Source organism: Mustelus asterias, chromosome 23 (genome assembly GCF_964213995.1).
Source record: "Mustelus asterias chromosome 23, sMusAst1.hap1.1, whole genome shotgun sequence".
In the NCBI taxonomy this organism is placed as follows: domain Eukaryota; kingdom Metazoa; phylum Chordata; class Chondrichthyes; order Carcharhiniformes; family Triakidae; genus Mustelus; species Mustelus asterias.
In genome coordinates this window covers 17,171,108-17,195,346 of record NC_135823.1, presented here as the reverse complement: position 1 = coordinate 17,195,346, position 24,239 = coordinate 17,171,108, and the positions used below count along the sequence as shown (strand labels likewise).

Genomic DNA, 24,239 nt, shown 5'->3' with positions numbered 1-24,239 from the left:
AAAAAAGAGTCCGGAAAGAAGGGGAAGGTTTATGATCAGACAGAGGGCAGGAGTTAGTAAATGACAGAAGGAATGTTGGTGCAATGTAAAAAGGGGTAAATAATGACACAGAAGAAGTAGATGATGGTAACATAGGGGGTTGAATGGTTAGATCTGAAAGTCAGCGAGGGAAACATTGTAAATCAGGCAAAAATGGAAAAGACATCCTTGGCCAAGCATGTGGCAGGGAAAATTGGATAAATCACTCCAAGCATCAGCCCCACACCACCTTCATTTCCAGTGACTCTGATGTAGCCACCCTTCATTACGAGAACCTGCTGTCTGAGAAAATGGAAGCGATGGTCAGGTCTAAAATTGTTAAACTTGATGTTAAGGCTGTAAAGTGACTAAAAGAAAAATGAAGTGATTTTGTTCAAACTTTGAGCTTAATTAGGGCTATGTAAGATTGGTGGTGATCTTTCAGGATCACTGAAGGCAGGGAGGGTCATGATGTGGAGATGCCGGCGTTGGACTGGGGTAAACACCAGTCTCTGCTCAGCCACGTTCCGCACACATGAGGACGGCCTCAACCGGGATATTGGGTTCATGTCACACTATCTGTGACCTCCACAACTTGCCTGCATGTGCAAAATCTCACTAGCTGTCCTGTCTGGAGACAATACATATCTCTTTAACCTGTTACTTATGCTCCCTCCACTCACATTGTCTGTACCTTTAAGACTTGATTAGCTGTAAAGACTCTCATTCCAATCATTATTCATGTAAATTGAGTATGTGTCTTCGTGCCCTGTTTGTGATCAGAACTCCCACCCACCTGATGAAGGAACAGCCTGTTCCGAAAGCTAGTGGCTTTTGCTGCCAAATAAACCTGTTGGACTTTAACCTGGTGTTGTTAGACTTCTTACTGGCAGGGAGGGTACCAGAGGACTGGAAAGTAGCTAATATAACACCTCTGTTTAAGAAGGGAGAGAGGCAGGAGACGGGAAATTATAAGCCGGTTAGCCTGACTTCGGCCATTGGCAAGATTTTAGAGTCCAATATTAAAGATGAGATCGCAGAATACTTGGAAGTGCATGATAAAGTAGGACTGAATCAGCACGGCTTTGTCAAGGGGAGGTCGTGTCTGGCAAATCTGTTAGTGTTCTTTGAGGAGGTAACAAGGAAGTTAGATAAAGGAGAACCAGTGGATGTGATTCATTTAGATTTCCAGAAGGCCTTTGACAAGGTGCTGCAAAGGAGACTGTTAAATAAGTTAAGCGCCCATGGTGTTAGGGTAAGATAAAGGATTGGCTGACTGGCAGAAAGCAGAGAGTGGGGATAAAGGGGTCTTTTTCGGGATGGCAGCTGGTGACTAGTGGTGTGCCTCGGGTCAGTGCTGGGACCACAACTTTTCACAATATACATTAACGGTTTGAAGGAAGGAATTGAAGGCATTGTTAATTTTGCAGATGGTATAAAGATATGTGGAGGGACAGGTAATATTGAGGAAGCAGGGGCTGCAGAAGGACTTGGACAGGTTAAGAGAATGGGCAAAGAAGTGGCAGGTGGAATGCAATGTGGAAAAGTGTGAGGTTATGCAGGAGGAATGGAGGCACAGACTATTTTCTTAATGGGAAATTGCTTAGGAAATCAGAAACACAAAGGGACTTGGGAGTCATTGTTCAAGATTCTCTTAAGGTTAACGTGCAGGTTCAGTCGGCAGGTAGGAAGGCAAGTGCAATGTTAGCATTCGTGTCGAGAGGGTTAGAATACAAGAGCAGGGATGTACTTCTGAGGCTGTTTAAGGCTCTGGTCAGACCCCATTTGGAGTATTGTGAGCAGTTTTGGGCCCCAAATCTAAGGAAGGATGTGCTGGCTTTAAAAAAGATCCAGAGGAGGTTCACAAGAAAGATCCCTGGAATGAAGAGCTTATCGTATGAGGAATGGTTGAGGACTCTGGGTCTGTACTCGTTGAAGTTTAGAAGGATGAGGGAGGATCTTATTGAAACTTACAGGATACTGCGAGGCCTGGATAGAGTGGACGTGGAGAGGATGTTTCCACTAGTAGGAAAAACTAGAACCAGAGGGCACAACCTTAGGCTAAAGGGACGATCCTTTAAAACAGAGATGAGGAGGAATTTCTTCAGCCAGAGAGTGGTGAATCTGTGGAACTCTTTGCTGCAGAAGGCTGTGAAGGCCAGGTCATTGAGTGTCTTTAAGACAGAGATAGATGGGTTCTTGATTAATAAGGGGGTCAAGGGTTATGGGAAAAGACAGGAGAATGGGGATGAGAAAAATATCAGCTATGATTGAATGGCGGAGCAGACTCGATGGGCCGAGTGGCCTAATCCTATGTTTTATGGTCTTATGGATTTGATTGGTTAAGACAAAACCAAAGTAGAGGGAGAACAAAGACATGATTAAGGGGAAAGAATTTTAATTGTGTGGAAAAGAGGGTGCTCATATGTTAAAACTACAACCTGTCATAATTTTGGTATTTTAATGGCACTGTAACATAATACATATTTCTTTTGAAACTTTCCTTTGGTTTATTCCCTCTTAGTGATTTGACTAACATGCTGTGGGAATTGAAGTTGGCCCATTCCTCTTCTAACAATGTTAAATCCCATCACTAGGATTATTCCCTGCTGGTGTTTATGCAGGATTGTGAAAATTGCTATCTAATTTCCCCCCTCTTTCCTGATTGCTACTTACCATATCCTGTATTATTGACCAATGAGGAAAATATTAAATTTGTGCATGTGGATGAAGCTTGGTCTCTGGATCCATATTCAAACTTTATATTATATAAAGAGGGAATATGTAGCTTAATGCAGTATTTTAGTTTGGTTTTACGTAGTTTATATGGCATTAAACAGGCCTTTTTATTCTTGCATGGGATGTGGGTGTCGCTGGCTGAGCCTGCATTTATTGTCTATCCCTAATTGCCCTGACTTGAGTGGCTTGCGAGGCATTTTTTTAGGGGGCATTTAAGAGTCAACATCATTGCTGTAGATCTGGAATCTTATAGGCCAAACCAGGTAAGGAAGACAGATTTCCTTACCTAAAGAAAACCAGATGGGTTTTACGGCAATTGACAATGGTTTCATAATCATCAGACTTTTAATTCCAGATTGTTATTGATTTCAACATCTGGCATGGTGGTCCCCAGAGCATTACCCTGGGTCTCTGGGTTACTAGTCCAGTGACAATACCACAACGCCATTCCCTCTTCATATTTGGCCCAACCAGTCCATGCCACATATGTTTATGCTCCACTCAAACCTTCCTCCTCTTGATGTGTACTAAGTGGTAGTTTTACAGTGAAGATTCTTTCAGATGAAAAATTTCACAGACTTTCAATATCATAACATACATCATAAGAAATGTTTTGGAGAACAAACGGCCGAAAATCATATTCTGAAATCTACTAGAAGGTCTTGTATATCGCATCTGTTGCTGCTTGCCTGAAATATAGTAGTTCTCTGATTGTTTTATCGCACATCAACTGCTATAGGTCACCATAACATCGAATTCCAAGTTGCTAATATTAATATATTTGAGGAACATATCAAGGTAAGGTTCAGCTTTATTTTTGGTGTGGTGGGTATAGTGCACTGCGTTTACACCATATCACATGTTGAAAGTGCAATGTTTGAGTTTCTTGACTGACCATAGATTTTATTGCAAATGGGAAACAGCACTTTTTGGCTGAAGTGCCTGGCTTAATAGAAATAAGGAGAGTTGGTCAATATCTTGTATGGAAGTTATAATTCAACTGTCCCTGTAAGGTAAACAAAGGATAGCATTGATGATCCGAAGTTTTGATCATCTATTCTGTTCAAATGCTGGACTTTCCACACAGGAGACTCCAGGGGACAAAGTTGCATTAAAAACTGGATTCAATTATCAAGAAACTCTTTTCCCGTATACCTATTTGTTAAATTTAAAATTGTGCTGCATTGACCTGGAGGAATTTGTGTATAAATCAGCATTTAAATTGCTTACCGTAGATGGAATTACAAGTCTTTGATGCATTGCTTTTGTTCTAAATTGCAGTCTCCCTGTGGTATTGAATAATTTAGAGGATTAATAATTCAAGATTGCTCCCTGCATCTTTCTGGAATGTAGCAGTGGAGAAAGTGTAGACAGTTTTTAATGATGCACTTTGAAATAGAAAAAGGATGAGGCTAAATGCTAGTAATCAAATCACCAAATCCCTGAAGTTCTAAATTGTTTTCCTTGATCTCCATGCAATTACCTAATCCCATTGGTTTAAAAAAAAACTGGAGCATTTCTTGTTTCAATTCTACCAATGGTACAGTCAGTAACAGCAAAAAAAGTCTCCTTTTCGGCAGTCTATTTCCTTTTAGTTTCCAGTCTTATTTCCCAATTTCTATAAACTACAAACTGTTTAAACAAATATTGCAATATGAAGGATGTTGTTTAAATAGATGATTTGTTCTGAGAACCAGGCCAAAGATAAAATTCCTCCTCTGGTTTTGACATGAAATGGTGAATGGTCAAACAATGCTTCTATTTAGCTTTGGTAATATTTTAAATATGCAACAAAATACAGAATCCTTGTGTAACGTTTAACAGGAGAATTTTAATTGCCAAAGATCTCAATGCAGTCCACTTAGTCTTGGTACATGACACCAGATGAGGTACAATAGTATGACGATATTAAAATCATGATTCTTTATATTGTGAATCAATCTTACTCATACAATTAGCTACAGCTGTTAGATCAATCATTCCAACATGGGGAGAATGTTTGTCTGCAATTCTATACTTGTGAATTAACTATGGACATACTGTGAGCTATAGAGGCCTTTTAATAAGTAAGATAAAACTCTACAAAGTACAATGCGCTCCAGGGAATTGGGCTCAGAATTTCTTTTTTATTCTATAGACCTTGCTTTTTCTCGGAGGGTATGGTGCCATTAGTAGCTCTACTAAAACAGATTGTCATGTGTTCGTGGAGAAAGGAACTTCCCCAGAGAAAGCTTTTTAGCTGATGCATGCGGTGCCTTTATTGACCCTGGCATGCATAAAGGAATGGATTCAAAGGATAGCTGCAGGCACATCTCAAAAACTTGTAAATTAATACATTTTTTAATCATCATCCTGAAGTTGTGCAAAATTCATAAATGTATTTTTCTAAATTTCAGTTCAATTTTTGGAATTTGTTCTCAACACTCGCGTGGAAACTGAACCTGTGGTGCAGAGTGGTTTTGGCTTTAATATTTGATTTGCGCAATATATAAACTGCTTTCAAATAAGCTAAAACCTATTTAGTTATCTTGAGTAGCCCATGCCAACATAGGAGATGACCACAAGTAACTCTATGTAACCGTCTCATGGTACAGGCAATGAAACACAGAAAAAATTGGCAAATGAATGGTAAATTATACTGGATGGTCTTCCTTTGATGTAAAGTCAAGCCCCTCCTTCTAAGTCTTGGTTGCTGCTATTACCTGCTGACCTTTTACATTTACAATCTGAATCCATTTCAGAACAAAGCTCCCTTGATGGTTCAGCTCTTTAAGTGTATATTAAATGCATCTGAATTTCTGGCAATTCCCTTTCCAATGTCGTGACACAAGGGGGAATCAACAAAATGTCCACTGTCTATCCTTTTTCTTTTCGAGTCCAAAGGCGTGACACAATATAGCAGTCTCCAACACTAATAGTCCAAAGAGGCAGATCCCAAATCCACCCAGCTAGAACAGGAATCAACTCTGCTGTTGGCACTAAACTGATCAACACTGGCCATCCAGCCAACTGAGCTAACTGCTCCACAAAAGTGTCAAGGACACAAGACAAAGGAAGTGTTAATGGTAATGTTAAAGACTAAAGAAGGTGCTGATAGTGGCATAATGGAAGATAGCAGAACAAGCATCAGTGCTTTGTGAATGCAAAACTTAAGAACAAGTGACATGGCCCTGACGGAACAGGGAGGGCATTGGGACAAACAATTGGATTTAAAAAAGGGGCCAGGAAGGAGGAGAGAGTTCATGGTCTGAAGTTGTTGAACGCAACAAGTCCAGAAGGCTGTAATGTGCCATAATGGAAAGATGAAGTCCTGTTCCTCCAGTTTGTATTAGGCTCACTGGAATATGGCAGCAGGTCAAGGTGGGCATTTGGGCATGAAAGCAAAATGGTGAGTTGAAATAGCAAGCGACAGGAAGGTTGTCGTTATGCTTGTGGATTTTGAAAAGGTGTTTTGCAGAGCCACCACCCAGTCTGTGTTTAGCCCCCACAACGGAGAGGAGACTGCATTGAAAGACCAAGTTGAAGGAGGTGCAAGTGAAACTCTACCTCCTGTAGTTCTGTGGCTTGTTGTAATAATACCATACACCGTAGAATCCCCACCGAGCAGAAGGAGACCATTCAGCCCCTCAGGTCTACATCGACTCTCCAAAGTGCACCCTACGCAGCCCCTCACCCCGCCCAATACCACACAACCCCACACATTACCATGACCAATTCACACATCTTTGAACACTAAAGGGCAATTGAGCATGGCCAATCCACCTAACCTGCACATCTTTGGACTGAGAGGAAACTGAAGCACCTGGAGGAAACCCATGCAGACATGGGGAGAACATGCAAACTCTGCACAGTCACTCAAGGCTGGAATCAAACCCAGGTCCCTGGCACTGAGGCAGCAGTTGTACTGTAAAATATTGCGGTAACTTATTTTCTTTATATGTATGATTGTATGATTGAATCCTATTGAAACAGCTGGAGAAACGTATCAGAGTGCAGTAAAGCATTCTGAATAGTTTTGGTATATTTAGCATGCATTTGAAAATTGCATTATGCCTATGTGATGGCCATCTTTATCCGATTTCACATCAAAATTTTCAACATAAATTTTTCTTCAAATCATCAAACATTGCTCAAGGTTAATTTGATCTTTTACCATGTGGAATGCATGAATCCTGGGGTGGATCTTTAAGACCACAAAGTGTTAGTAATCAAACCATTCAAAGTTTAATTGTTTGGTTGAGGAACTTTAACATTAGAATGAGCATGTGCATTTTGACCTTGAGCTCAAGCACCATGTACTGTACTTTATTTAACTTTAACCCTAGTGCGGTAATTAAAAACCAAAGATATTTATACTTTTCCATATTTGGAAGTGAGTTGATTGCGGTGGGGTTAACAGGACATAGAAACAGACATCGGGGACCTTGGTGAATGATGTTACTAACAGTCAGTCTTATCTCCTTCAAATGATTTCAATAGTTAATGGTTAGGAAAGTGTCAACTAAGACAGTTTAGCACCGAATCATGTGCAGGAAAGCAAACTACTTTTGCCTATGGAACATAACACACAACCAGCCTCCTGCCAGGGTTCAGATTGGCAGTTAATTACAGATTTCTCCCATTTAGAACATGTTCTAATAATGTATTTTAGTTTTAGAGTGGTTTTAAAAAGTAGGGAACTTAGCTGAAAAGCACTGCCAACCGTGACTTGTATTTTTATTTTTGATTTAGCACGGTTGATAAATTGTTACTGCATATACCAAACTTTAGTTCCAGTTTCAAAGCTTTCATAACTACTAGAAATTTTGTAAAATACTGGGCCACACAACCCTTACCCTCGGTTAGCCCCCTCTCCAACTCAACTCTGATCTCTTGCTGACCTCCTGCTCACTCAGCCAGCTCCACCTCCAGGTTATTCTCTCTTCTTTTCTTCTTCTTCCCCCCAACACCCCCCCTGCCCCCCACCCCCCAAATTGCTAACTGGTTTCAATTGGGGAACCATTAGAAACATAAGTCACTCTATTAGCAGGGTCCTTGTATCATTAAGTAATGGCCCTAATCTTCTGCAGTGAGTTTAATTCGTTTTTACAGTGTAAATGCTGTAATTTCTTGATACCCTTAGGGAAGTTGACACTGAGTTCCAGTTTTAATGAAGCTAACTGCAGTGGGACGTAGATCATCCAGTAATTTGGGGCACCTTGCAACATACACTGCATCGCTTCCATGCTACAAATTGCTGATTTTTTTTTACACTAGTAACAGTGTGCACATTTAACTCTGTTATTTGTCAGAAAATTCTGGGTCTTTTGTTGAAAGTGGATTTGGATTTATGAAAAGCTGTCTGGGCCAGCTATATCTGCAACATCCCTGGTTTAACCAGATCATGCTGATTTCTGGATGTGATTGCCAAAGTTGTTATGGGACTCGGTGTGAATAAAGCAGTGATTTGGTTTCAGAAAGCAGTTAAATAAGTACAACATTACTCATTTATCTGTCATCTTACCTTTTGAGCATACTTCTAATAGTTGATGTAATTTAACCTGAAATATCAGGAGTATATGGCTGCCATTCTGTACAATGTCTCCAATGTAATCTACTGGTAAAGGGATAGATTATTAGCCCTGAGGCATGCTAAATTTAGTTCACTCCGTATTTGCTCATAGGCACAAGTCTGCATGTGAAAGCTGCCTTTGTCAGTGAGCAAACATCATGTTTCTGCCAATGGGCTGCATTGAAACATCGATTCCCTATTTGGTTTTTTGTTAATTTTCAAAACCAAGAGTTGTCCTGGAATTCTTTTACCATTGTGTATTTCCCATTCTCCTGGGGAGAAAGCCTGACTGTAGGAAAATTGTACTGATGACGGGCATTTAAATTTTGTTGTCGTTTTGAGGTCTCCATCCAAAATGACATTTTCATTAAACTGGTCTGTGAAAAATGTCTGGCGATTGATGTGCAGACAGGAGGCACAGGATTGGACTAATGGACTTGGAACATTTTTGCATTAGTTCAATGGGGATGCAATTTCTATGAACTTGGGAAAATTGATCTTTTTGCTTTCTACATTTATGGTAAGTAGTTACAAATCAGGATTAGTATTTGGTTAAAGTCAGCATTATTAGGGGGATGGTGGGAGAGCATCGCACTGCAGAGTCTTGATATAGCATGAAATGAAGGAAAAAGAAAAAGCCACATAATCCCTTTATCTCACATGGGCATTCGTTTCCTGTTAGAACCCTGATCTATCATATTTGATTTGCAGGATTGGAAATCATACTCATTTACTGCATACAGAAATTGGGAATTAACACCACTCTCATTCATAATCTACCGCAAGAGTCAAGCAATTGATCACTGAGTGGAGCTAATAGAACTTCTTCAGCTCTTAATCCTTTGTTTTTACCTTTCTACTTTGTACAGAATCCATCCCTCCACCATCAATTGTATTTGTTATTATAAAAGGTTTTCAGTGTGCTCTTCTGTGAATTTAATTTGAATTGTTTTGCATTTGAGTTTTCTAAAATTTCCTTTGAAATCTTCATGTTTTGTAGTACAATGACTACAGATGGACACAGTATAGTGTCTCACTAATGCATGGCAGAATGTCCCCATCCCTTGAATAGGAGATACTTTATAGATGTACTTGGATGCCCTAATGAATAATCAAGTACTGCACCATTATTTCCCCTCTGGCATGCAGGGTGAAGGCTATATTAACCCACAGAGCACTGCAGAATTGTCTCAGGACATATGTGAGCTGCTGATCACCAACATAGCATGCTGTAGTGTATTATTTTGTGGTTTAATACTTCTAAATGCATGTCAAATTCTGTCTGTAAGGAGGTGAATCTCTTTCATGGGGCCCAAAGTCGATGTTGAGGACTCCCTGGGCAACTCCCTCCCGACTGTGTACCACTGTGCCACCACCCTTGTTGGGTCTGTCCTGTCAGTGGGACAGGGCGTATTCAAGGATGGTGATGTCTGGGACATGGTCATACCCATGGAATTATAACCCACAACAATGTCAAACTGTTGCTCGACTGGTTTTTAAGGCAGCTCTCCCAATTTTGGCACAAGCCCCCCAGATGTTAATGAGGAGGACTTTGCAGGTTCAACTGGGCTGCATTTGCTATTGTCATTCCCAGTGCATAGGTCCATGCTGAGAAGACTGTCCAGTTTCATTCTTTTGAGATTTTTTAGCGGTTTGATGCAACTGAGTGAAATGCCGTAGCAAGCCAGAGGGGAATTAAAAATCAACCGCATTGCCATGGGTATGGAGTCATATGTAGGCCAAACCGGATAAGGACGCCAGATTTCCATCCCTAAAGGATATTAGTGAACCAGATGGGTTTTTATGACAATTGACAATGGTTTCATGGTCATCATTAGACTTTAATTCCATAATTTTGAATGAATTCAAATTCTACCACCTGCTGTGGTGGGATTTGAACCTGGTTTCCCAGCGCTTACCCTGGGCTCTGGATTACTGGTGATTCTCAGTATGTGACTAAATAATGATAGGAGCATTGTGGGTATCCTGGTTGAAATACTGTTAAATATTTGAGTTCTAGGACTCCCAATTGCAGCAAAGATGTGATGAGTCAGTTGCCAGACCCCGGGGGTGGGATTTTCTGGCCGCGCTTGCTCCAAAACCGTTAAATCCTGCCCGAGGTCAACAGATCTTTCCATAGTCCGCCCCTCGCGTACTACAATTCCCATAGCGGGCAGAACAGGAAAATTAACTCCCTGTTCTCTAAAGTTTACAAATCTGAGATTTCCCATTAATAGTTATTTGAAGTTCAGCTGTTTAGTCAGTAACTTTCTGATTTGTTCATATATATTCCAAATATATGTTCCAAATATTGTGCTTTGAGTAATTTAGAATTAGAAAGTTTCCAGCTATTATAAAGACTTTTGTACTTTCAGAAATGTGTTCAACAGTGGTGTCCTCAAAGGGGCGAGCAAGCTTATGGTCATCTGGGACTGTGGTGCCTTTATCTTTACCTTTTACAGATCATTGTTCACAGCTGTTCAGTGAGAGCTATGCTGTAGTATTGATCACTGCTCTGAAGAGGAGTCATTCAGATTCAAAACATTGACTCTTTTACCACAGATGCTGCCAGACCTGCTTAGTATTTTCAGCATTTTCTGTTTTTGATTTCCAGCACCAATGCTCTTGGGTTTATTATTTAGCCAATAATTATCCAATTTACTCCTCTTAACCCCCATCATCTCCTTCTGATCGGTTCCTGCCACTTTCACTTTTGCCACAAATTTCTTCTGAGGCACCTAATGTTGTGGTGCCATAAGGTATTTAGTCCATTTGTAAGTTAATTGCTGAACTTGAACCAAAACAGAGAATGTTACCAGAATTTGCAGAAAATTGATATGTTTAATGACATGAAAAAATTGAGGGGTTCACAAAGTTGTCCTGTTGTACTAAAAAAAATTCTTCTATTTTTGCAGGAATTGATTATAAGACCACTACAATCCTGCTGGATGGCAGGCGTGTAAAGTTAGAGCTCTGGTAAGATTATATGGTTTTTTTTGGTTGGTGGTACTAATTACTGTGGCAGTACTTAATGCAATTTTTTTCAGAATATTGATGCAGGAGCATTCAGTAACATCTACAGTTTTATTTTTATATATTGCCCAGGTCCATTTCTTAAACTATTATACAATGAACAAGGACAACCACAGCACCCATTTCCTTCAAACCTGCATCTAATCCTTGTGACCACATATGGTCAGAAGTTTGCAATGTACTTTCACTTAAAAACTAGTCCTGGGAACTTCACACTGCTGCCATTTTAATATTGGCTGAATTTGATAAGTGTTTCGCATTAAGTGGTCAAGAGACAGTTGCAAGCTAACTTTAATTCATATACCATATGGTTATGTGTACACGGATCCCAAATGTGTAATTCCGCCAAATATGCTTCACTTTGAAAATCTTTAAGCACATGCTAATAGAAAGACAGAACTTTTTGTTTAAAATATTCATAATTGTGAAATAAAAGCTTATCTGTTTTAACCAATTTAATGAGGTTCATTTGCTATGAGAAGCATGCAGTAAAGATGCAGCTGAGTGACTTACTATGCCATTTTAAAGTACAGTTCAGAGTCAGCCACATAAATGTGATTGTAGAGTCACACGCAAGCCAGACCAAGGAAGGACAGCAAGCTTCGTTCCCCTAAAATTAATGAAACAAATAGGTTTTTAGGACAATGCATCAACTTCAGGGTCATTATTGCTAACTTACAGCCTCCTCTTCCTAAATTTTGTAAATTGATATAAAATCCAGAATTCCAAGAAACAATGAAAATTTTCAAATAGTTATGATGCAATTTGAACTCTAGTTCTCTGGATTGTCAGTTGCGCTTCAGTGGTAGCACTCTTGTCTGAGTCCAAAAATTGCAGGTCCACTCCAGAGACTTGAGCACATACTTTAGACGAACAACAATTCAGTGCATTGTTGGAGGTGCTGTCTTCTGGATGATTAACATGACCCTGAGATCCTGCAAACCCCCTCAGGTGGATGCAAAATCCCCCAAGGTGCTGTTTGAAGAAGAATATGGGTATTTGCCTGGCGCTCTGGCCAATTTGTTGAAAGTTTATTTATTAGTGTCACAAGTAGGCTGACATTAACACTGCAGTGAAGTTACTGTGAAAATCCCCAAGTCAACACACACCGGCGCCTGTTCGGGTACACTGAGGGAGAATTTAGTACGGCCAATGCACCTAACCAGCACTTCTTTCAGACTCTGGGAGGAAATTGGAGCACCCGGAGGAAACCCCGCAGACACTGGGAGAATGTGCAGACTCCGCACAGAGTGACCCAAGCCGGGAATCAAACCTGGGTCCCCGGCACAGAGGCAGCAGTGCTAACCACTGTGCTGTCCATTATTTTGTCAAAATAAAAACAGATTATCTGGTCACATTGCTGCTTTGTTGGACTTTGCTGTGCTCAAATTGGTTGCCCCATTTCCCTACTTTACAGCAATGACTACACTTCAAAAGTACTTCATTTGGCTGTAAAGCACTTTGGGTCATTTTAAGATTGCAAAAGGTACAATATAAATGCAAGTTATTTTACCTTATTTTTTCTATTTTCCCTCTTTACCACTCCCTAGACAAACCTTTAGTCCCTCAAATTGTTCCACCATTCAAGTAGATCATGGTTGCTAATGTCAGCATTAAACTACATGCCTCGTGGCAAAACAAAGCCTATTAGAAGTTTCTCGATAGAATGCAATGTAGTGACCCTCCATAAATGAATGCAATCTATTGCTGCAACAAAAGGTTATCCACTGCTTGTCTGCCAAAAGTCATTTACTCAGCATTGTTTGTATGATTAGCCACTGAGTGTATATAAAACTGTTTGTGGCCCCAACTAACTAAAACAAAGTACAAGTTGCTTTAAAAGAATAACGTCAATACTCCTTTTACACCAGGAAAATGATGTCAGACACTTGCTAAAACCTCCCCAAGGAGGTGTGGTCATTCAGGGTTTCCTGTTGCGCACTGAATCAATGTAATGTTACATATGTTAGTCGTGCAAAACCATCAGAAACTGAATAGAACATTTCCAATTGGCACTGTTTCAAAGATGTCCTACAATACTTTTTTTTTCTTCTAGGAAATTATACCTAATGATCAACCTAAGAAAACTGTTACTAGGTTGAATTCCAGATACTGAACATGACTCTGCTCTGGAGGAAGAGGGAACATTCTTTGCAAATTGATGAATAGCAAAATAACAATCCTTTTAATAACCTTAATGTAAAATCTTTACTCACAACAATTCAATAAAATATCTTGATTGTATTCACTGATGTAAAAGAAACATTGAAAGGAAGTAAAAATAAAAGCAAAATACTTGGCTAGAATCTGAAACAAAAACAGAAAATGCTGGAAAATCTCAGCAGGTCTGACAGCATCTGCGGAGAGAGAATAGAGCCAGCGTTTTGAATCTGGATGGCTCTGCTCAGAATCTATTTGAATCTGGATGACTCCGAGCTCTGTTCTGATGAAGGGTCAACCAGGCTTGAAACGTTGACTCTATTCTCTCTCCACAGATGCTGTCAGACCTGCTAAGATTTTCCAGCATCTTCTGTTTTTATTGTGACGAAAGGAAGTAAATTGGAAAGAAAGGCTTTTGCACCAGTGAAATTCAATTTGATCTTTTTTTAAAAAGAGATAGCTTTAGTATATAGGATCAGTGACTAATTTTCACATTGAACCTTAGAATCCTGGATCCTAGATAAATTAAATTGTACCCACCCATAATTTGGCATACTATACTGAGAATTAAGTTACTAGATGGTGATTTTGATGAGAAGTGATATAAAATCCAGAATTTCAAGAAACGGTGAAAATGCCAATTGTCTGTCTTCCCATTTGAGGAACATAAGTCATAAGAACATATTTTATTGAGCAGTTTATGTCTGACATGGAAATCAGTGTTACTTTTCATAATGTATCATACACAAATTCAGGCTTGGAAATCTGGGGCACTTTCAGTAGATTCCTGATGTGATGTCATAGAACATAGAATTCCTACAGTGCAGAAGGAGGCCATTCAGCCCATCGAGTCTGTACCGACCACAATCTCACCCAGGCCCTATCCCCATAACCCCATGTACTTATCCATATAATCCCCCTGACTCTCAGGGGCAATTTAGCATGGCCAGTCCACCCAACCAGCACATCTTTGGAATGTGGGAGGAAACCAGAGCACCCGGAAGAAACCCACGCAGACATGGGGAGAATGTGCAAACTCCACACAGGCAGTGACCCGAGGCCGGAATTGAACCTGGGTCCCTGGCGCTGTGAGGCAGCAGTGCTAACCACTGTGCCACCCCTAGGATGTCAATCCTAATACTAATCGTAATTGGGCTTGTGGCATATGAACATACAAATTAGGAGCAGCAGTAGGCCATTTGGCCCCTTGAACCTCCTCTGCTTTTCAATAAGATCATAGCTGATCTGATTTTACCCTCTCCGCCACATTTCTGCTTACCCCCAGTAATCTTTGACGCCCTTGTTAGTCAAAAATCTACCTCTACCATAAAAATATCCAATGAATTGGCCTCTTCTGCAGCCTGGAGAAAAGAGTTCGATGAACCTATGACCTTTTGAGAGAAAATATTTCTTCTAGTTTCCGTCTTAAATGGGAGACCCCTTATTTTTAAACTGTCTCTTAGTTCTAGTCACTCCCACAAGACATCTGTCTTGTCAAAGTCCGCTCAGGATATGTGTTTCAACAAAATCACCCCTCAATCTTCTAAACTCCAATAGATGCTGGCCCAATCAGTCCAACTTTCCAAGTCTCATAACCTCCTTATCCCAGGAATCAGTTGAACGAGCCTTCTCTGAACTGATTCTAACGCAGTTCTATCCTTTCTTAAATGAGGAGTACTGTACACAGTACTGGAGACTGGTCTCACCGGTGCCTTGTACAACTGACGCGAAAGATCCCTACTTTTATATTCCATTCCCCTTACAATAAATTACAATGTTCCATTTGTCACCCTAATCATTTGCTGCACCTTAATTGTGGGAAAGTATTTCTTGTGATTCATGTACCAGGGCACTCGGATCCCTCTGAAGCATAGAGTTCTGCAATCTTTCTCCATTTCGTTAATTTGCTGCTGATCTATTCTTCAAAAGTGATCATATTTCAGCCCCACCCAGATGAAAATGGAACAAATATATAAATTAAACCAGGGGCTGGTAGGTAACCAACACCTATTTATGGGGTGGGGAGGTGGAAAAATAAGTAGATAGCTATAAATTAATCCTTAGTTGTGGGAAAGCAGCAATTGGATAGTTTTATACAGATTGTTAGATGATCAGTAAGATGTCTCAGGAGACTTGCCTAGATAACTTATTCCTAGCCAATTATCTTATGACGACGAAGTGAAACTGAGGAGGACATTGTAGAACTTCAAGTTGGTAGAATGGGCAAATAGGTGACAGTTGGCGTTCAGTGCGGAGTGTGAGGTGAATTCACTTTCATAATAAGAGCATGGGCAGACAATTCTGAAGAGGGTGCAGGAACAGAGGGATTTGTGTATATGTGCATAGATCATTGAAGGTGGCAGGACAGGTGGAGAGAGCAGTTACTAAAGCATCCAGTATCAAAAGGCACCAGTTAGACCTCATCTGTAGTTTTGTGTACAGTTCTGGGTGCCACACTACAGGAAGGATGTGAACGCATTGGAGAGTGCAGAAGAGGTTTACAAGAATGGTTTAATTGAGAAATTTGTTATGAGGATAGATTAGAGAAGTTGGGACTGCTCTCGCCAAGGAGATTTGAGGTGTTCAAAATCATGAGGGGGCTGGACAGAGTCGATGGGGAGAAACTGTTCCCACTCAAAAGGATCAGGCGCAAGAGGGTACTGGTTTAAAGTGATTTGCAAAAGAAGCAAATGTGATGTGACAAAAAAACTTCACACAACGAGTGGTTTGGGTTTGGAATGCACTGACTGGAAGTGTGGTGGGGGCAGATTCAAGAGAGCCCTAGTTGATTGCTTGAATAGAAACAGTGTGCAGGATATGGGGAAAAGACAAAGACTGACAGTAAGTCAAAACGCTCATTTGGAGAGCTGGTGCAGACACTATAAGAAGTTTAACAACACCAGGTTAAAGCACTTTAACCTGGTGTTGTTAAACTTCTTACTGTGTTTACCCCAGTCCAACGCCGGCATCTCCACAGCAGACACTATGAGCCAAATGACCACCTTCGGTGCCATAACAATTCTGTGACTCTGAAGATCAAATGTTGTCTTTAGCTGAAAGTAATGGAAGGGCAGGAGACAATTGGTCTGTGATTTGCAAATGTAAATCCACGTCCATTTTAAAGTAATACATTCTGACCATTTTTATTACCGCCGCATGAATTTGTGAAGCAGAGAACTAAATTGTTTGCAGCATACCTTCTCTGCAATGTAGGCAGAGTGGCTGTAAGATGCAAAACAGAGGGGCTGCTATTAAAGCTTGAGAGATTTGTAATCCCAGCATACCAAGTTTACATAACCACTTTCCATTATAAATGCTTGCATCGGAAGTTATAATGAAAAACATTGACACAAATGCACTTATGTTGTTCGTTATCTTCTTGCATTAGCTCAATTTTGTAAACAATAAGTCATTACTAGTTTCTCAGTTAATCTAAATGTATTTGACATCTATTGTGTTGGCAAATCTTTTTGATTTGTCTGTAAACAGCTAGAGGTCAGCCACCATTTCGGAATCAGGAAGCCCCGAGTAGTCAAATTTTTAAAGTAGAGATTCCACTAAATCTAAACTTAGCAATTATTGAAGGAGAGCTAAAAGTCAGTTTTAAATTGAGTAAGGTGACTCACTATGGAAAAACATAGTGTGTTATTACTATGCAGTTAGATTAAATCAAGTGAGAGTAGATTGATGATTGTTAGCTGCTATGCTGTATGTTCACTATACTATGAAATTAAGTAATTTAATTCATGTGTGTCTTTGTCCCTCTGTTCACTTGGTCCACCCCTAAAATCTCAAATACACCCATAAATGGAAAATGCTCAGTTTAGATCACAAGGAAGGAATTATTGCACTCTTGTGTTATGCTATAATACAGGTGGATATACAATATAGCATGAGTCACCTTGCATAAAAGTAAGATGCTCCAACTACATACAGAAGTGATTATCACTGAACCCAGCAAGGCATCAATGGCAGATCCAAGTTTAATTTTAGTCTGTGTTGCTTTTGCTCTCACTGTCTTGTTCTTCTTTTCACTGTACGTTTGTCCCTTTGTAGTTGTTTTATAGTTGTAGTCAGCTAAAATTAATTTTCAAGTGAAGTATGTTCGAAGATCAATTCAGTTTGAGCATGAAAGGATATTTTGCATGTTTCATGTGCACGCATTTGTGACTCTGGACTTACATTTCCCATTGGCTGGTGCACCTCGATTATGTTGATGGGAGACAATACCATTGTTGATGACAACGCCATATATAGAGCAATCCTGTGCAAGGTCTCATGTAATGTTGGAACACTTATGAGACCTTCAGGGTATCACTTGAAGCACCATTTCTGGCCTCCATTTGAGTGCTTTCCTTGAATTCACTTGCTATGCAAAAGCTATTTTTGGCTTATTCTGGAAACATGTCCTGCCCATGTTATCTGAACTCCTTTCAGATTGTGAATGATAGGAAGGTTGGCCAGGAGCGAATCTCAGTATTCAAAACCTTGGGCTAGATTTTACAGGGCGCCATAGTCCGTGTCCAGGTAAGGGTCAGCTACCAGACAGCCATTTAACGCCTCATTGGCTGTCTGAGCCCGGCAAGAGGTGGTAGGGGCAGAGGTTTAAGAGGCTGGCTGGGGAGGGGAGGAAGAATGGGGGCCAGCACTTTCGGAATGACCCTCTGAGGGGCTGCCCTGCCTGCCATCAACTGGTTTAGGGAAGGGGGGGGAGCAGTTGGCATGGGCCTCTTCTGCCACCAGTTAAATCACAGTGGCAGCAGGATGAAACCCATAAACTACTCTTGCTCCTGGTAATATTGCACTGGAGTGGGCGGGAAGGCAACAGGCAGCCTGCAGCTGGATTTTACGTGTTCACTCGCTTTTAAACCGAGCAGCAGGGGAATGTAAAATCCAGTCTTTCAGCTTGCCATCTGACCTTGATTAATCTCTGCTAGCAGGCCATGTGAAAGTAGTGTAACTTGTTCATGTGCCCAGAGTAAATTATCCACTCAAGCATACAAGGGAGTGGACAATCACTCTATAACTTCACGTTGTTGAGTGACTTCTCTCAATTTTTCATAGCTTTCCAAAGGCAACGTGGCTTTAGCTATTCTGGCATTGACTTTGTTGTCAGTGTGAGCTTTTTGTGCTGATGGTGAGACCAAGGTTATGACATATGACAGATGAGAAATGGTGCATTCTTTGTTGCATTTCTTGTTCTGAACAGGCATTTAGGCACAAACATCCATGCGAAGCACGTTATGAACCACAGTTCCATGCACTTTGGTTTGACTTGTCTCATTAAATTGAAAACTTTACCCTTTGTGTGATATCTAATCTGGGTCCGTTTTTGCTAATAGATGGTAGGGAGCATCAAGCTGAGCAGTATAGGAGCCAACACACATTCCAACTTGACACCATTTGTGACTGGGAAGATGTCAGAATATTCTCTACCATCTAGGGCAGAACAAGCAAAAATGCCATACAATAATGATGAATTCTCTGGACAGCCAAATTTTGCTATCATTTTCCATAGGCCTTCTCGACTAACTGTGTTGACGGGTTTAGTCAGACCAACAAAGTTAAAGTACAGATTTCAGTTCTGTTCTTGAATTTCTCCTGGAGCTGACGTCTGGGTCAGCATTTATTGCCCATCCCTAACTGGCACCTCTTTCAGAGGCCATTTGAGAGTCAAACACATTGCTGTGGATCTGGAGTCACATGTAGGCCAGACTGGATAAGGATAGCACTTTGCCTTCTCTAAAGGACATTAGTGAACCAGATGGGGTTTTACGACAATTGACAATAGTTTCATGATCATCATTAGACCTTTAATTCCAGATTTTTATTGAATTCAAATTCCACCATCTGCTGTGGTGGGATTTGAACTCTGGTCCTCAGACTTTACCCTGGGTCTCTGGTTTGCTAATCCAATGATAATTCCGCAATGCCACTGCCTCCCCCGTGCAGCAATTGCTCTCTCAGCTGTAATGTGATCTTTTCTGAAGCCACATTGACTCTGCTGGAAGATCTTGTTCGAGTACAAGTTGATTTAGCAGGACTTTTGCAAGTATTTTCCCAGCAATGTACAATAGGAAGCATGACCACAAGAAATAGGATCAGGAATGGACCATATGGCCTGTCAAGCCTGCTGTCCCATTCAATCTGAATCTGGCTAACCTTGGCCTTCAACCCCATTTCCCTGCGCATTCCCCATATGCTTTGATTCCTCGAGACACCAAAAATCCATTTATCCCAGCCTTAAATAATGCAGCATCCACAACCCTCTGGGGGAGAAAATTCCAAACATTTTTGAACAGGAAAGGAATTAAGGGTCATAGTGAATGGGCAGATAAATGGAGCTGACTCCATGAAAAGATCAGCTGTGATCTTATTGAATGGCGGAGCAGGCTTGAGGGGCCAGATGGCCTACTCCTGCTCCTAGTTCTTGGGTTCTTATGTAATTGTTTGCTGTATTTGTATAAGTTAACTTTTTTGTTTGTATGAGCACACAAGTATTGTGATGCCTCGACAGTCATCACAAACTCTACATTTTCCCATTTGTAAAGATGGACAAATTATGTGTCTTTAATTCTCTGAGAGATGGCACCCTGGTTTCACATTGTGAAATTGTTTGAATTTTCCAGTGTGTTTTGTGCCTCCTGTCTTGTATATTTCACCAGGGCTGGAACCTGGCTACTGGAAGTGGGAAACGAAGCGTGCGGGTGCACGTACAGGGGCCAAAATGTCAGCTTCCTGATGGCAGGAGGAAAGTAGGGAATTTAAAGTTATGGGAGATGGTCCCATATCACTCTGCTTAGTCACCCTTATGGTCATTGAATTCCTATTGAACTGTTCTGCCACCTAAGACTTTGCATGCAAGGATAAGCACCGATGAGAAGTGACAGTGGCTGCCCTCACCTGTTTTGTTCTTCTGTCAAGATGTTTTGCTTGGTTGTGGCCACTGTCAAATGCAAATAGAGCTCGATGCCAGTATCGTCCAAACAAAGGTGACAGATATGATTCTTTGATTCTAGATCCCGCTTTTTCAGAGAAGCTAGCCCTCCCAGACACAACCAATAAACCCCATCCCCTTTTTCACTAATAGATATATAGAAAACATCAGTGTAGAGTATAAGTTCACCATAATTGAGGAACTTGAAAGGCTTATGGAGTATTTCCATTGAAACAGAGGATGTTAAGAAAAGATTCATTCGGATTTTCTAAAATTATGAAGGATAAATCACCATCACAGATGCCGGAGCAGCCTTCTCGAAAGTCAACCCACGGAAAGCGACTGGCCTGGATGGGGTACCCGGACGAGTACTCCAATCCTTCACGGACCAGCTGGCAGGATTATTTAACCTCCCTAACCCCTCTTTACACCAATCTGAGGTCCCTATCTGCTTCAAGAAGACAACCATCATCCTTGTACCAAAGAAAAGCCAGGCAGTGTGCCTTAATGACTATCGTCTGGTGCCTCTGACATCCATCATTACGAAGTGCTTCGAAAGGTTAGTCATGGCACGAATCAATTCCGGCCTCCCAGATTGCCTGGATCCACTACAGTTTGCCTATCGCCGCAACAGGTCCACAGCAGACACCATCTCCCCCGGCCCTACATTCAACTTAGGTTACAAAGACACCTATGTCAGACTCCTATTTATTGACTACAGCTCAGTCTTCAACACTAATTTTCCTACAAAACTCATCTCCAAACTCCGTGGCCTGGGGCCCTGCTCCTCCCTCTGTGACTGGATCCTAGACTTCCTAACCCACAGACTGCAATCAGTAAGGATAGGCAGCAACACCACTTCCACGATCATCCTCAACACCGGTGCCCCACAAGGCTGTGTCCTCAACCCCTTACTATATTCCTTATACACCAGGACTGTGTGGTCAAATTCCCTCCAACTCGATTTTCAAGTTTGCTGATGACATCACTGTTGGGGGCTGGATCTCAAACAATGATGAGACACAGTACAGGAAAGAGAGAGAATCTGGTGAACTGGTGTGACGACAGTAATCTCTCCCTCAATCTCAACAAAACGAAGGAGATAGTCATTGACTTCAGGAAGCATAGTGGAGGACATGCCCCTACGTCAACGAGGACAAAGTGGAAATGGTCGAGAGCTTCAAGTTTCTAGGTGTCCAGGTCACCAACAACCCGTCAGAATGGTCCCTCCATTCTGAGGGAGTTATAGTTAAGAAAGCCCACCAACGCCTCTACTTTCTCAGGAGGTTAAGGAAATTTGGCATGTCCCCTACGAGACTCTCCAACTTTTAGAGATACACCATCGAAAGCATTCTTCCTGGTTGTATCACAGCTTGATAAGGCTCCTGCTCTGTCCAAGACCGAAAGAAGCTACAAAGGGTTGTGAACGAAGCCCAGTCCATCACGCAAACCAGTATCCCATCCATTGATTCTGTCTACACTTCCCTGCTGTTTCAGAGAGCAGCCAGCATAATAAAGAATCTCACGCACCCCAGACATACTCCCTTCCACCTTCTTCTGTCAGGAAAAAGATACAAAAGTTTGAGGACATGTACCAACTGATTCAAGAACAGCTTCTTCCCTGCTGTCATCAGATTTTTGAATGGACATACCTTGTATTAAGTTGATCTTTCTATACACCCTAGCTATGACTATAACACTACATTCTGCGTTCTCTCCTTATCTTCTCTATGTACGGTATGCTTTGTCTGTACAGTGTGCAAGGAAAATACAGTATACTAATACATGTGACCATAAATCAAATCAAGATATTTTGCAGTTGGCCCTATCTGCGTGGGTTTCCTTCGGGTGCTCCAGTTTCCTCCCACAGCCTGAAAGACGTGCTGGTTAGGTGCATTGATCCGAACAGGCGCCGGAGTGTGGCGACTAGAGGAATTTCACTTCGTTGTAACTTCATTGCAGTGTTAATGTGAGCCTTATTTGTGACTAATAAATAAACTTTAACTATCTTTGTTTTGGGAGTTAAAACTATCACTAAGAGTGAGGATAAGGGTTAGAAAAAAATTCTGTACGCAGAGAATTAAGTACATTACATGGGAGTTGATGAAGCAGCAATCAGCGTGATGTTTAGTAGAGGACTAGTAAACATTTAAAGTGGATGAAAAATACAAGGCTGTAGGGAGGGCAGAGCAGTAGGATTATTTTGCACTGCATTAGCAAAACACAGGAAGAAGTTTCACAACACCAGGTTAAAGTCCAGCAGGTTTATTTGGTAGCACAAGCTTTCAGAGCACTGCCCCTTCATCAGGTGAGTGGGAGTTGTGTTCACAAACAGGGCAAGAATAGAGGCAAACTCAATTTACAAGATAATGGTTGGAATGCGAGTCTTTACAGGTAATCAAGTCTTAAAGGTACAGATAATGTGAGTGGAGATAGGGTTAAGCACAGGTTAAAGAGATGTGTATTGTCTCCAGCCAGGATAGTTAGTGAGATTTTTGCAAGCCCAGGCAAGTCGTGGGGGTTACAGATAGTGACTGGTCAGGAGAAACCAGATTGAAAGAAAAGTCGTTTTAAACAGGGCACAGCATCCAAACAACTGTCACCTTTGCTGGGATTGCACTGTGCATATTGAGGAATTTTGTATTTTTTGGGGGGGTACAGGATGGCCTCAACCGGGATATTGGGTTCGTGTCACATTATTTGTAATTCCCACAGCTTGCCTGGACCTGCAGAGTCTCACTGGCTGTCCTGTCTGGAGACAATACACATCTCTTTAGCCTGTCTTGATGCTCTCTAAGAAGTCTCACAACACCAGGTTAAAGTCCAACAGGTTTATTTGTATAGAAATAAATTTGTATCCAAATAAACCTGTTGGACTTTAACCTGGTGTTGTGAGACTTCTTACTGTGCTTACCCCAGTCCAACGCCGGCATCTCCACATCATTGATGCTCTCTGCACATTGTTTGTATTTTAAAGACTTGATTAGCTGTAAGTATTCGCATTCCAACCATTATTCATGTAAATTCAGTTTGTGTCTTTATATGCCCTGTTTGTGAACAGAATTCCCACTCGCCTGAAGAAGGGGCTTAAGGCTCCGAAAGCTTGTGTGGCTTTTGCTACCAAATAAACCTGTTGGACTTTAACCTGGTGTTGTTAAACTTCTTACTGTGTTTACCCCAGTCCAACGCCGGCATCTCCACATCATGCCATGAGATCCACACAATTTGAGTCAAAGTTAGAATCAGTTCCTACACCCTTCAGGCAGGAATATTTCAACTAACCTATTTAAACAGAGCAGGACTGGCACATCATAGAATATTGTATATGATGGAGATCACCACCATATTTTTCAAACAATAAGCTGTTCAGTCTGCTTAAAGAAATTAAATACAATACTGTTTTATGTGCTATTAATTTCTACAGTTGATAGGATAATGCATTTATCCTTTGCCATGACAAACAAGTTTGCTTACCCTCCTCCCACAATTGAATTATTGAGAAGGTATACAAATGTTTACACACTTTTTTTATTGATGTATATGTGGAGTTAGCAGAAAGCCCACAGGATTGGCTAAATACATCAAAAACCGCAAATGCTCTTCTATGTTCAGCTTTTGTCCTACTAAGTAACGAGGTTCAGATTATTCTGTAGTTTTCCTCACCTCTCCTAAAGGCTGGTTTGTTTTTTATTATCTCACTCAAGTGGCCATTCGTCAGCAAGCTATTGTATTACACTGGTGTTACAGCTGAGCCAGTCCATTCCTCATCTTGAGCATTCATGCGCATGCAACAGCGGTCAC

The 24,239-nt window shown here is 41.1% G+C and overlaps 1 protein-coding gene across 1 annotated transcript in view; it reads left to right on the top strand.

Moving 5' to 3' along the window:
- Window positions 1-24,239, top strand: part of LOC144510538 (ras-related protein Rab-40C) — an 83,859-nt gene that overhangs the window by 34,810 nt on the left and 24,810 nt on the right. Inside the window, exon 2 of the mRNA XM_078240050.1 lies at window positions 11,224-11,284. Within this exon, the coding sequence (XP_078096176.1) occupies window positions 11,224-11,284 (61 nt within the window). The remainder of the gene's footprint in view (window positions 1-11,223; window positions 11,285-24,239) is intronic.